Source organism: Acipenser ruthenus, chromosome 1 (genome assembly GCF_902713425.1).
Source record: "Acipenser ruthenus chromosome 1, fAciRut3.2 maternal haplotype, whole genome shotgun sequence".
Taxonomy (NCBI): Eukaryota; Metazoa; Chordata; class Actinopteri; order Acipenseriformes; family Acipenseridae; genus Acipenser; species Acipenser ruthenus.
In genome coordinates, this window is record NC_081189.1 from 20,828,697 (window position 1) to 20,842,427 (window position 13,731).

A 13,731-nucleotide genomic window follows, 5' to 3' on the forward strand; every position below is an offset into this window, starting at 1 on the left:
GTTCAATTAGGGAACCAATTCAAGAGACAATGGATGGATTGTCCAATGGTGTATGAGCCTTAGGTAATATATATATATATATATATATATATATATATATATATATATATATATATATATATATATATATATATATATATAATTATATATATATATATAATCACAGGCTTTATAGGGTGATTTACATATTAAGTAGTTTTAAACACTTTCTGGAATATGCTCCGATTCATATGCTGATTTTAAAAAGCAATCAATCTCCAATTTGAAAACAGTAGTGGGGTCACCTGGCAATTTCTTATAAAAGTTAATATCTGATAATTGGCGTCTTACTTCTGTATTATAGGAATCTTTAGACAATAAAACAAGGCCACCACCCTTATCTGTTGGTTTAACAATCATATTCTCATTCCATTTGATAGTCCTTAATGCATCAAGATCGTCTTTAATACAATTATTAGGGATTTTAATTTTGTTCATTAGTAGCAGAGTATCAACGTCTCTTTCAGCCAATCTGCAGTATGTTTCAATGGCTGCACTATTAACTTGTGGACAAACTGTACTTTTCATTGTAAAAGAGGTAAATGTCCTAGAGGCAGTTGCATCAGAAAGTGTGCTATATCTGTTATAGTAATATTTTAATTTTAAAGAATGAAAAAACTTAAGTTCTACCTTAAGTTTGAATGGGTTGGTCAATGTGGTCGGAACATATGAAAGTCCTTTATTCAGAAAAGATTGCTGAGAGTCCGTGAGAGCTTGACTTTAGGATGCAATTGTTAGAAGCTGTATATTTACTACTGTTAGTTCTAGCTAATCATAATAATAAATAATAATAATAATAATAAAATCTCATGGTGTATTACCCTTAAATTTAATTTCTGACATTTTTACCAACAGAATGTACTACTACATTTATTAGCTGATGATCTTATAGGTGTTCCAGATTGCTTAGCTTAACCTTTAAAAGAACTAGAAACATAGAGAGGCAGACATTAGCTAAACTTTGAACACAAAGCACATTCATGAGTTGAAGGTGGGGCAGATTTGATTGTCAGTGATGCCAATTCTTCAATATAGTCAAGTCAAAGAGTCTTCAAGAGAGAATTGAAGAGAACTTATATTAATAGTAATAATTTGCAAGGCTATGTAAAAATTTAAACAAAGCAATGTGAATGACACACGGGTTAGAGAATTGTTCCCATTTTGTAAACTCCACCAAGTTATTTTACAAAAGTAATTTCAGGAAGGCTCATGGTCATGCTTTAGATCTCCCTTAGGGAAGTATTACACTTACTCGACAGTTAAATTGATAGAAAACCATTACACAGTAATTACGCTGCGTTATAAAGTCAATAGCCAGATATTTTGGAAAATTGTTTGACTTACCTTTTGAAATATGATGTCCCACAGCAGTAATTTAAATCCTTTTTAACAGAGAATTACTAGATGTACTAGACTAGATGTACCCTAGTTTTTTAGTTGGATTCAGGAGTTTGCACCAGAGTTCTTGTGAGGTTGAAGTGTTTCATCTGAGAAAAAATGAAAATGTATTTTACCACTCGTGGCTTAATTTGATGTTATCGTCGTGCCCTGTCTATGACAAATACTGTATATCATGAACAACGTGAGAAATCATTAATTTACAACATTCAAGAGATTCATATTTGAACTCTCTGATTTGTTCCCTACAGGTACATTTCACACATTGCTAGCTTATTGCCACAGGTTAGGGTTTGTACTGGCCAAGTGCAAATCTGTCCTTGGTTACAGTTTTTTTATTATTATTTATTTATTTTTTATTTGTTTATTTAGCAGACGCCTTTATATATTTATCCAAGGCGACTTACAGCGACTAGGGTGTGTGAACTATGCATCAACTGCAGAGTCACTTAAAATTACGTCTCACCCGAAAGACGGAACACAAGGAGGTTAAGTGACTTGCTCAGGGTCACATAATGAGTCAGTGGCTGAGGTGGGATTTGAATCGGGGACCTCCTGGTTACAAGCCCTTTTCTTTAACCACTGGACCACACAGCCTCCTGCTATTAAATAATGTATTTATTTATTATCAGTATCAAAAATGTCTGATTGATATAATTTGTACGTGTTTGGGCCTGGATATTATCTTTGTATTCTCATTGACTAAAACAGCCATAAGCAGTGTATTTTATTGTTGTCACATAAAGAAAACAATATTTTGCCTGTACCTCTTGGACGTGTTACTGTAGCGTTTTATACGAGAGTCATGTGATTCTGAAAAAGTAGCATTGAATGTATAAAAGTAGTTATTCAGACTAATTTTAGTATTTAGACCTTATTGAAGTGAGGGTAGTAAACAAGTTCTGGGCTGATCTATTTGGGATGCATTTGCAATAGTAGAAACATTTTGTAAGAAGCAATCTTTCAGATTTAAACACCCCCTCACAGAAAGGTTTGGAAAAATACCTACTAGCCATGTTAGAGAGACGGAAGAAAGAAGTGACAATTATGCAGTACATGGACCCCGGGTGTCCATTTAGCAAAGCAAAGCTTCAGAGATGTACTATAATCATTTTTCTATAATGGTACATAAATGTGTAAGGGCAAACTAACCTTGAATAAAAGTATGGGAGTACTAAAATAATAATCCATAAACTACAGTCTTATCTGCTGAAATGCAGAAATATTAAAAATAGGCAAAGATAAGCAAAGTATTGCATGCTACTGGAGAATCATTTGTAGGGACAGAAAATAAATTGAATTTGTGCCATTCATTTCAGATAAAGGGGATTATTATAAAAGATGTCTGTATACTATATTTAGTCACGTTTTATTTATTCCAACACAAAATGTGAGGTGCAGTAAAATAACTTGTATTGGGGTTAGGGAATGGGTTATTACAGCTGGTTTGATAAAGGTTTATAAGCATGAGGGTAGAATGCATTGTTTAAAAAAAACAAACAACCACCACTGGTTTTCTGAAAAACAAACATAAAAAAAGAAAAGTTAAATGGAAATACATTTTACTATAAATAAAAGATAACAAGGAACAATGTAGCATAGTTATATGAATGTCAATGTGCCTTCTGCCTTTTGTGGCATGTTTAATAGGTTTTGACCATTGCGGTGCACGTCTAACTATCTTGAGCTTCAATTCTCTTGCAGATTTGGGATCTATGTAAGTGCCACGTTTGCTCCTGCTTAACCAAGCATACAACCATATAAGCACACGCTTTCTTAATATAAGACGGGTAGAGGGAAATGGCTGAAATGATACATAGAGTGAGAATTATGTGGTGAGCCTTTTCTATTACATGCAGTAAACTCAAAACGAATCTGCTAAATCTATGCCTTCTTTGTTCTTATCCACGTTGCTGCAGTGACATTGTAGATGCTATAACGTGTTAATATAAATGAGATACTGTTTTAGAAGACAGATTTCATTAAGTAAACATGTATTTGAATGTTTTTTAAATGTAAAAGTAGAAATACAAAACTGTGGCATTTTTCTTTGTGAACGTGCCAAGAGTGAAAAACGCCAATTCAAAAACCGTCAAAATCTACCAAGGTAGCAAATCCGCCAAATTTAATACCAGCCAAAATTTCCCATTATACAGTATATTAGGGAGATGCAGAATTTCGTTGCTTAACTTGCATGACAGCACATGAAAACCGTAATGTTATCAGGGAATAATTGCACTCTGATGACCCAGACAGAATTCAGCTTTTATGTCTCAGGCACTTTAAAAACCTGATCAACATTTAAAAAAAAAAAACACACACACACGTGAAAACAAATTGAGAGACCATTCAAGTAGTTCTTGGTTGTTTGCTGATTGTTCTTGAAGAACAGCAGCAATAACAGTTTTTATGCTTTAATCACACACAGGGATCTTGCTGCAAGGAACTGCCTGGTTGGTGAAAATAACTTGCTGAAGATCAGCGACTTTGGAATGTCTCGGCAAGAGGATGATGGGATTTATTCATCATCCGGCTTGAAACAGATTCCTATCAAATGGACGGCGCCAGAAGCCCTAAATTACGGTAAAGGAAGGTCTTAATTTCATTTGAAAGAGCTGTTTGTTACAGGTTATTCACACAATAGCTTTACCCTTTCTTGAAGGAATCTGTTTTATTGTCAGTTGCAAATCCTGTAGAATTTCTCATAATATTATGAGAATAATCTGTATTACTCTGCAAAAAGGTGGTGGTGGTATTCATAGCCTCAATCCATGTGTATTTGTTTGTTGCTGAAATGTTGTGTTTTGGGATGGTAGCAGGACAGCGCCAAGAATGAGAGACTTGGAAATAAGGAGCTGCACTTTAAGTGTGTTTATTACACACAAACGAAAGAAAAAGGCTCAAGGGCCAAAATAAAAGGTTTAAACAAAACCCCAGAACAAACACCAAACAAACATGTACCCAGAGGCTGGGCAGTAGCCTTCACTAAAGGTTACAAACACCATCGTGCACAAACAATTACACTCGCCAAACTCCCGCCAACACACACAGGATTTCTTCTCCTTTTATGAAGGGTGGCCATTCGCCAGTTAGCACTCAGTTACCTAATTGGAAAATGGCCACACCTGTGATTGTTGGCAAGGACAGATTTAACTTCATCCCTGCCAACCTTACATTCCCTCTCCCCCACACACCGTTCATAGCAGCAGGGGCTTCTGCCCTGCTTCAGGGATCCTATAGAATAGTAGTATAAAATACCTATTTTATCCACCATATTTTCAAATACCTATTTTATTCCTCAGGCTCACAATTTTTTTTTTTTATAACTGCAGTAGGCTCAGGCAGCCTAAAAGACAACACAAGTGTGCTCTGCATCATGATGGAAATGTCATCCTGCAAATCCTTCTCACAGCACCTGTTTTATTGTATGTGAACTGCAGAAAAAAACTGAAATGGTCATGCATGGCGGAGATAGCTGGTATAGCAGGTTCTTTTTAGGAGCTGCAGGCAGTAGCATTCGAAAACCTCTTTTGGGAGTGTGTCTCATAGATTAGTGTAACCTACTTTTTACTGTGAGGCAATAAATGTTCTAGCAGATATTAACAAAATCCATCTATGACATCTTCATGTACAGCTAGCTGGAAATACCAGACATACACAGTTATTCAAAACAATTTAACACTAGAACCGCCGGATTTTCGAACTACCTAGAACCGCCACGTGGGTCACTTTGACCCATACATTTTTAAACTGCTTCAAAATGACTACTTTCAAGATTAAATATTTCCTTCTGATATATTCCCAGTTGCATTTGTGGAACAAAACAAGGATTGTTGTCTCCCAGGTACATTGAAAAATAAGCAACTAGGCTTTCACTGAGTTGACATCTTGACAAATCCACAATCATAGCAATCTCTGTCTTGTAGTCAGTCTACAAACAAAGAAAGGCTTGAAATAAAATTTTTAAAAAAACATGTGTGCTAGGAGGAGGAGGCGTGTCTTGTTTGCTGCAGTTACAAAAAAATAGAATATCTTACGTTATATTAAAAAAAAAGACATGTATTGTAATGCATGGGTCACATTGACCCACGTGGCGGTTCTAGGTAGAACTGTTTATAACTTTATCATTTTTACGGCTAACAAACGCCGTCAGGATATTTAATTAATATATTTAGGAAAAGTCAAAAACGGGCATACACATACGATTTACAACGGAAGAGTAATTAACATTTTAAATGCAAAATGGGTCAAACTGACCCACATGGTGGCTCTAGTGTTAACAACTAAATATTTTGTACCATTTAATTGCATAATTATGTAAACTAAGAGTAAGTAGGCACATTACAGTTGCTGTTGCGTCCATAGGACTTATTTTCTTATATGGAAATAAATGGGGAATTACTAATTGGGGAGGGCAGTGATACTAAGGTGAATGAGAGGTAAGAAAGTGTAATTTAAAGTCTTAGATATCACTCCTTTAAGCTCATTCCGTTGTAAACCTTACCCTTTCATTCCTCTTTTTTGTATGTGTCTTGCTAAAGCAATAGTGAAGAAGATTATCCGAGCTCCAGATACGAACAGTGAGCAAATAACATTGAAGCACCTGGGGGGGTTTCTAGTGGGTTGAGAGTGTTTTTCTTCCCTAAGACAAATCAATGAAAGAAAAAGAAAGCTGTTTTTGAAAAGCCTTCAGTTTCTTTTGTTTTAAAAAGCTAAGGTGTTTTTAAGGTCTGCAGACAACCAAGGCCGTTTGAGACTAGCAGAATTGTAGAAGCTACATAATAAAAAAGCAATACATTTCATCACTTCCTGCAGTTAGTGTCGCAGTGACTTGTACTGTGTGTGTGTGTGTGTGTGTGTATATATATATATATATATATATATATATATATATATATATATAATCTACTGAGAAACACTGTCAGTGATGATCTTTATTATCCCGAAAGCTAATCGAACACAGCTGTTGGAGCCTGCTTTCATTCACAGTTTGTCAGGCAAAAGGATGTGGGTGCTGTTTAAATTCACCCCCTGCCAGCATGCCTGTTTCCTTAAGCAAGCAGGGCAACTTTTCAAAGATGGAGGTTCAGGGCAACACAAATATCTTTCCCCTGGTTATGTAACTTTGAAACAGGATCAGCTGTATTGCATAATTTAAACTACTGGCTGCTGTGTTTGCACACTTTGGCACATCACAATGTTATGGTCTAACTGTTTGAGAGTAGGCATGCCAGTGTATATAATGCATTAAAGATTTAAATTACCCTGCAGAAATGCAGTATACTGTAGGATTGTGCCTGTTTCAAGATGCGAATACCTGTAATATAGAAAGTGATCTAGAGCAGGGGTAGGCAACCCTGGTCCTGGAGTGCCACAGTCCTGCAGGTTTTGTAGGTATCTCTTAATGGTCAATTGCTAAATACCTGGAACACATGGTAATTCTAACCAGTTAAGCCAATCATTAAAACAATTAATTTATTAAGGGGCTTGGGTTAAAACAAAAAACAGAAGTGTCTGTGGCACTCCAGGACGAGGGTTGCCTACCCCTGATCTAGAGTATTTTTATACAGTGCTCCCTCGATATTTCAGAAGTCAATAATTCACAAATTTGCTTCATTCGCGGTTAGGCCATGTTGACAGTATTGTATACATGCCCTTCATGAGATACAACTCTGAACCTATGCAGTTCCCTTGTTTATTTTGTTTTTTGTCTCTTAGGGAGATACAGTTCAGAAAGTGACGTGTGGAGTTATGGCATTCTTCTCTGGGAGACGTTCAGTTTAGGAGTTTGTCCCTACCCCGGAATGACAAACCAGCAAGCCAGGGAGCAAGTTGAAAAAGGTACGGTGTACTTGACTGGGCCTTTTTTATGTCCTTTCTCTTTCTTTGAGATGTTCAGACCAGGCTTGTTTGTTTGTTTGCTACATATTGTGGGAAATTGTCGGATTCACCAGCACCCTGCAGAAATTTACCGAAATTCTCAAAACAGACTTGATATTTAAATGTGAGATTACTGCAATAGCCACTGGTGTGCTGTTGCTGCAATGGAGGGATGTGTTTGCAACTGACAGATTGTTTATATCCTTTGTTGAAACTGGAGCACTTCAGCAAAGAGGGAAACCAAACAGAGGTGCCAAGTTCAGTCAACTGTGGGACAGGGGCTTGGCTGTTTTGATAAAGTCAAAACCATATTATATAACTTTTTTTCTTCAAATGTTTCAACAATCCTGAAGTGTTCTTTCTTTTCTGTTTAGGTTACAGAATGACTTGTCCACAGAAGTGTCCAGAGGAGGTCTACAAAACAATGCAGAAATGCTGGGAATACAAGCCTGAAAACCGGCCCAAGTTTGTTGACATACAAAAGGAACTTGCATCAGTAAAAAAGAAATAACACTATAGAGGAAGGACGGACAGACTTTTTCTTATTTTATATATGAATCTATATCTTGGCAAACAGATACACTGATTGTTTGCCTCATCATCAATACTATCATACTGCATTAACACGTTTAAAATCATTTGTAATGTTAGTATCCAGTTGCTAGTGTCATAGTGCCTTTTGCCTAAAACTATTTGAGGGCATAAAAAGGAAACAAAACAAAAAAAAACAGCCTAAACATAGCTGCCAAATATTCTGCCATCCCTAAAGTCAGAGGTGCCGTTTGTGTTCTTTTTATTTAATGGGGTGTATTTCATGCATGGGGAATTAAAACTGAGGTAAGCCCTTGATAAATGTTATTTTATTGTCTAATTTATTTATAACGTCGGCCCAGATGTTTATGGGAAATGATAATGCAGTTATTTCCCTGCTTGGAGTTCTTTTCCCAAAGTTTACAACAAGCAAGTCCTCATGGAATTAAATCCTAGTTAGCACCTTTGACAGGCTAGGTAATTTCTTGATCACAAAACCAATACCACCCTCATGTAAGGACACAAAATATATCCTGTTGTCTGTAACTGTGATTAACCAGCTTTTTGTTACTGTAATTATCAAGTGTTTGTTGAATCTGTTTTTTTTATGTGTATTATCACCAGTATTTACCAAAGCCCAGCATCTGCACATCATTTCATACAAATGAACTACCTGTACAGTATGTGAAACACATTTTTTTAATACTTTATTTTTAAAAACGTGGTCTTTTAAGGTGCATTTTTAGGTTTTGAAATACATGTTCATACATTTTCTACAAAACAAAATAAAAACGAATTTGACAGGCAGACAGTTTTTTTGGTTTTTACATTACCGTATGTAGTCTGTGTCATGTAGTAACCTTTGCTCTTCTTTACCATAACACCAAAGATCCAACACACATTTCAACAGTATTACAGAAACATAAGAAGACCTTTCCACCTTTTTAAAGTGTTGAGGCAAGGCATTTGATGTTGTAAGGCATGTGTTTACAGAGAGCTGTCTTATTGTGTACCGTTGTCATTGGTAATTCACAGCAATGGTCTGTTCTACAGTTTAAATATAATTAAACTTGTGGAATACATTAGCCTCATGCATTTTAGATATAAAGATGTTAAGCATAACACTGTGTTATGTAATTATTAACATTATTTGTTTTTATAAGCAAGCTGTTCAAGGCATTTGGCTATGCAACAGTTTAGTCATTTTTGTTTGTTTGTTTTTGCCTTTTTATTAAAATCCAACCACTTCAAAAAATAGAAAGCAGTTTTAGAAGTAAATTGATGTCAGGGACCAAAGCTGCTGCTGTATGTTCATGTAAAAGAGTTTGTTTTTATAACATGTTGAGCCGGTTATCCTGCAGTATCTGGATGTGGGTAGCTGGGCTAGGAGATATTTCCAAATATGGAAATACATTGTTTGAAGCATGTACTGTTTTTCAACACTTAGAAAACAAAGTTGAAACCTTTACAATCGAAAACTTTAAGTGATGTTTAGATTGAGAAGTGTCTGTGACTTTGTTTACCAGTAACATGACTGACAGGACTGGCCTGGGTGATTCAACCCACAAGGTGAAGTAAAGAAAAATAAAACATAATTTTAAATTCCTGTATTCAAAGCTGCACTGCATATAGTTTCAATACATTGTGTAGCATGGTGGTGTTTTTTTGTTCTTGTTTTAGTATTTTGTACATTTAGTTGTGTAAATAACATTAGGTGTGTGATTTTACTTTTTGTTTTGCACACTAGATCGTTTTTTTTTTTTTTTTTTTAAAAAGGCATTGAGATATAGTTATATTAATACATTTCAAAAGGAATTTCTGTGTACATGAAATGTCCCGATTAGTATGTGTTTCAGAGCTGCAGTTGTAGGAAATCAATAGGAGCCAATCTGTGTTTTATAGAACTGCATAAGCCTAAACTACATTCATTTGGTGAATTGTAGTTTAAGTCAACTATCAGTTAACCCCACCCCTAAAAAAACAAGAAATGAACACACAAATGATTAATATGCTCCTGCTGATTATTGCACTAAAATCATGATTTTGATATAGCCTAGTGTAGGGGTGTAATGATCCATTGTGTATCAATGCATCATGATACTCTCTTCACATGATATATCGTATCGTAATAGAAGTAGGTATCATTTGAATTGTGATACAAGACTGAAAGCCCGAAACAGCTCATTTCAGATCACCACATGGCTCTTGAATGAAGAATACGTGTGTTTTATAGTTGGTATGGATACATACTCTCACGGTCTCATTTAATTTGTATCTTTTAACTAAATGGTCCATCATTAAATTACCAGTTGATCTTATTACGCATCATACAGGAGGCCAATCAGGACAACCACATGTATTGTGATACATATCGTACCACAGCCCGCATATCGCGATATGCTTAAAAAGCGTTGACTTAGATCGTCCAACCTGACCAGTAAAGAAAAGAAAAAATCACATAACATTTGGCAATTATTTTAACAGTACTGAGCGTAGTGTTCATTTTATTTGTTTACACAGAAGTTGGTTTGTAGTTGTTTATTTCTCACTGGCATGTAACTTGTGAAGAATGATGCTTATTCCAGCCCTCATTTTTTTTAATGAAATCGATGTTAGATCGATGTATCCATGCCTGGTGCTTTTTAAGATGTTTATTCTGTGTTTAGTGGACATGATGACTTTAAAGATAAGTGGGAGACTAGGTATCTGCAGTTAAAAAAAAAAAATTCATTAGGCACATTATACATTATTTTGAAAGTGTTCAAATAATAATAAGAAAAAAAACATCTGTAGAAAACAGAATTGAGGGGGAAAAAAGCTACGTACATTGTTCTCACTCCAGTAAAATACAAGGCGAGAAGGATGCTTCCCTGCCAAAAACAAACTGTAAGCACATCATGTTTTGTGCCCCAAGGAGTAGCCTGTAATTTATGGCATTATTAAAGCTTCAATCTGTTATGCGTGTCTGTACCAGCTAGTAGGTTTTGAGCACATTTTGACTGAACTTATTTGTAACACTGGAAACATGGACCTCCCCACACTCTTCTGGCATAGATGAGGAAAATATCGTGAGCCTTTTATTGCTGTGCCCCTAAATACTTTAGGTAGAATTGTCCATTACTTGTAAATTGTTTAACATAATTCTTTTTTATTATTATTATTTATTTGTGCTGATATTTTAAGGATAGTGATTTTACACATAAAACCCCAAGCTACCATTTTCCGTGTGTAATTTTATATTGTTCATGTTTGCTCTGTATTGACGGCTGTAATGGACCAATCACAGTTAACATGTCTTTAAGGTTCATGTTTATACTGTATTCTTGCAATAAAAACACGTGTAGTCTTTCTGTGGTTTGTATTTGATTATTTAGTATTTTGTGCTAAGAAAAAAGGTTTTTACACATGCACGCAATAAATTAACAATATTAGTACATTTTTAATATCTATTCAATGTTATGTATCTAATTTGAAAAAAAAAGACTAAATGTGGTTGCATTTACACTGTAGAAATATATGACTTAGTTTTGTTTTGAGAACACAAGCTGTTATAGTGAAGTTAAATATATTATCTTTAGTGGTTTTGGTATCTGTGGCAAAGTGGTTAACTGTGTGCAGGTGCAGGTAATCAGTAATCAGCGAGATAACGATAATCCAGGTGCAATGGTGATTTAATGTGTATATCCAAAGGCCTGATGGCAAACAACAGTAAATAACAATGTTAATGAAGCAATACAGCGGTGTGTATTGCTTATTTGTAATCCGTGGGTTGGCCCCAAAATAATAACAGTCCCGTTTTCAGTTCACCCACACGTAACACATACACAAACACAAACACCAGTCCACAGTGCATGCTCTAGTACTTGTGGTGAATACAGTTCTTTAGTGAAAACAAAGTGCAGTGTTGTTGATCTGGGTTTAGTTCTGGCCTTTGGCGACAGCTCCAGATCGTGTTAGCCGTCTAAATAACAACAAACACTATTATTAACAACAAACAAAACACTCACGTTTTCACAACACAGGTTCTCCTTTTGGTCATGGAATATTAACTATTCACAAAGGAACAGATCACATTACTACGACTCCTAAATACCGTCAACCATGACCCCTTGGTTAACGAGCGCACCCGCTCCTCCAATCCACAGATTCCACATCGTTTCCCTTCCGGGTCGATGATTTAGTGTACCGTAGCTTTTCCCCCTTTCAAGATGGCCGACTTCCACCTAACCATGGGAATTAACTGTTGGGCTATCCAGTCCAGGGTACTCTGTTCCCTTTACACAGCGCCCTCGCAGGTCGGGAGGGAGATCTAACACCAAGAATTACTTGATCTCTGTCACAGTATCATATCTTTTTATGGTTATGGGTCACATGGCTGATATCTTTCAGTTTGAACATGTATTTCAACTAGTATTTGTAGAACAAGTTGGCATTCACTCAAATGAGAACCAATGTTGGCAAAGACAATGATTCATTAACATTTTACATTTATTTTCTTCCCATTTAATTGCATATTGAAAGGAACATGCATTTTTCAAAAGTATGCTTCAATTTTGCAGCAAGACCCCTAAAGAGCCAGTATCATAGTTTAAACTTCATAGTGTACATACATTCTTTTTCAGTTTTCATGTTGTATTTTGCCATTCTCTCATTTTTCCATTTCAGAGAGACCCACCTCCTTCAGGGTTATCCGAGTGAATCTTTTGTTTATCTTCAATTAAAAATCGAAAGTGAAAGTAAAATACATGCATTTACTGGTGGGAGACACAGTAACAAGAGTGCTGTATTTACTTGTGTTTCTCTTTACCTTTTTAGAAATAAAAAGAATGACTGTTTCAACACACACTTTGAGTTTAATTATTTTAAGTGTGCAACATAAGCAAATCAGCATCTGCCGCCACATGATACATTTTCTTGTTGCACATTTAAGGCCCTTTCACACTGGCACTTCTACCTGGGTCACAATCCCGCGTAGTGTGAAACCACGTACCTGGGTCGTACCCAGGTTGACCCGAGTCGCAGCGACCCACCTCAGGATCTGGGTCGACACGCTTTGACCCGGTGTTATGTAGTCCATGCGCATGCAAATTCATTTGCGCATGCCTAGTTTATGTTTTGCGCCATCTTTGAATCTTCTCTGCTAAAAACAGTCTAATTTCAATGGTTTTGCAATGGAATTTAATGATGGGATATAATTTGCAATGGGACTCAGTTGTGCTGGAGACAGTGTTTGGCACCTAAACTACCAAATACTGTCACTTCCAAATAGTCTCCACTGAAAAGTAAATAGAGACACTATTCTGCTCCACCACAGTAGTAAATGCACTGATTATCAGTACAATGTTCTCCAATCTTCTAAAGCAAGGAATGTAAAACAAATTACATATCCAATTACTACTGTTATACAATATATTGCACATTGTTACTTTATTATTACAATTGTGCTGGAGTGACAAAATACCTAACAGCCACGCCTGCGTGAAGGATTCACTTCTGCAAGGAACATTTCTGTTTGTTCTGTTTAGCCATATTTTTGTTGATTGAAACACACCATGAGCCAGATTGCAGCAAGGATGAAGAAACATTTGCACCAATCAACATTTAGGCCAATGATTCAATACAATGATTCAACATTTAGGCCAATGATTCAATACTGCTTCCGGGGCATTGATTTGTGCATTGTATATTTGCTTCTGTCACCCAAATCGACCCTGCTTTATGAAAAGCACTGTGAAATCGCAATTACTACGGTTATACAATATATTGCATAACACCAGGTCCCGACCCGGGGTATGTTCCGACCTGAGTAGAGCATGCCAGTGTGAAAGGGGCTTTAGATGCAAACTACTCAGTAAAACATCAAATAGGTAGCAAGCCTATCTA

General features: G+C 36.1%; 1 protein-coding gene across 2 annotated transcripts in view; it reads left to right on the forward strand.

Annotated features, from left to right (window-relative positions):
- The window catches only part of LOC117973179 (tyrosine-protein kinase Fer-like), a 96,719-nt gene extending 85,523 nt beyond the window's left edge, over positions 1 to 11,196 (forward strand). For both annotated transcript variants that reach the window (XM_059021219.1, XM_059021225.1), the window contains 3 exons: positions 3,866 to 4,020; positions 7,156 to 7,278; positions 7,692 to 11,196. In XM_059021219.1, coding sequence (XP_058877202.1) covers positions 3,866 to 4,020; positions 7,156 to 7,278; positions 7,692 to 7,828 — 415 coding nt within the window. In that variant the 3' untranslated portion in view covers positions 7,829 to 11,196. The remainder of the gene's footprint in view (positions 1 to 3,865; positions 4,021 to 7,155; positions 7,279 to 7,691) is intronic.
- The last annotated feature ends 2,535 nt before the right edge of the window (positions 11,197 to 13,731 follow it).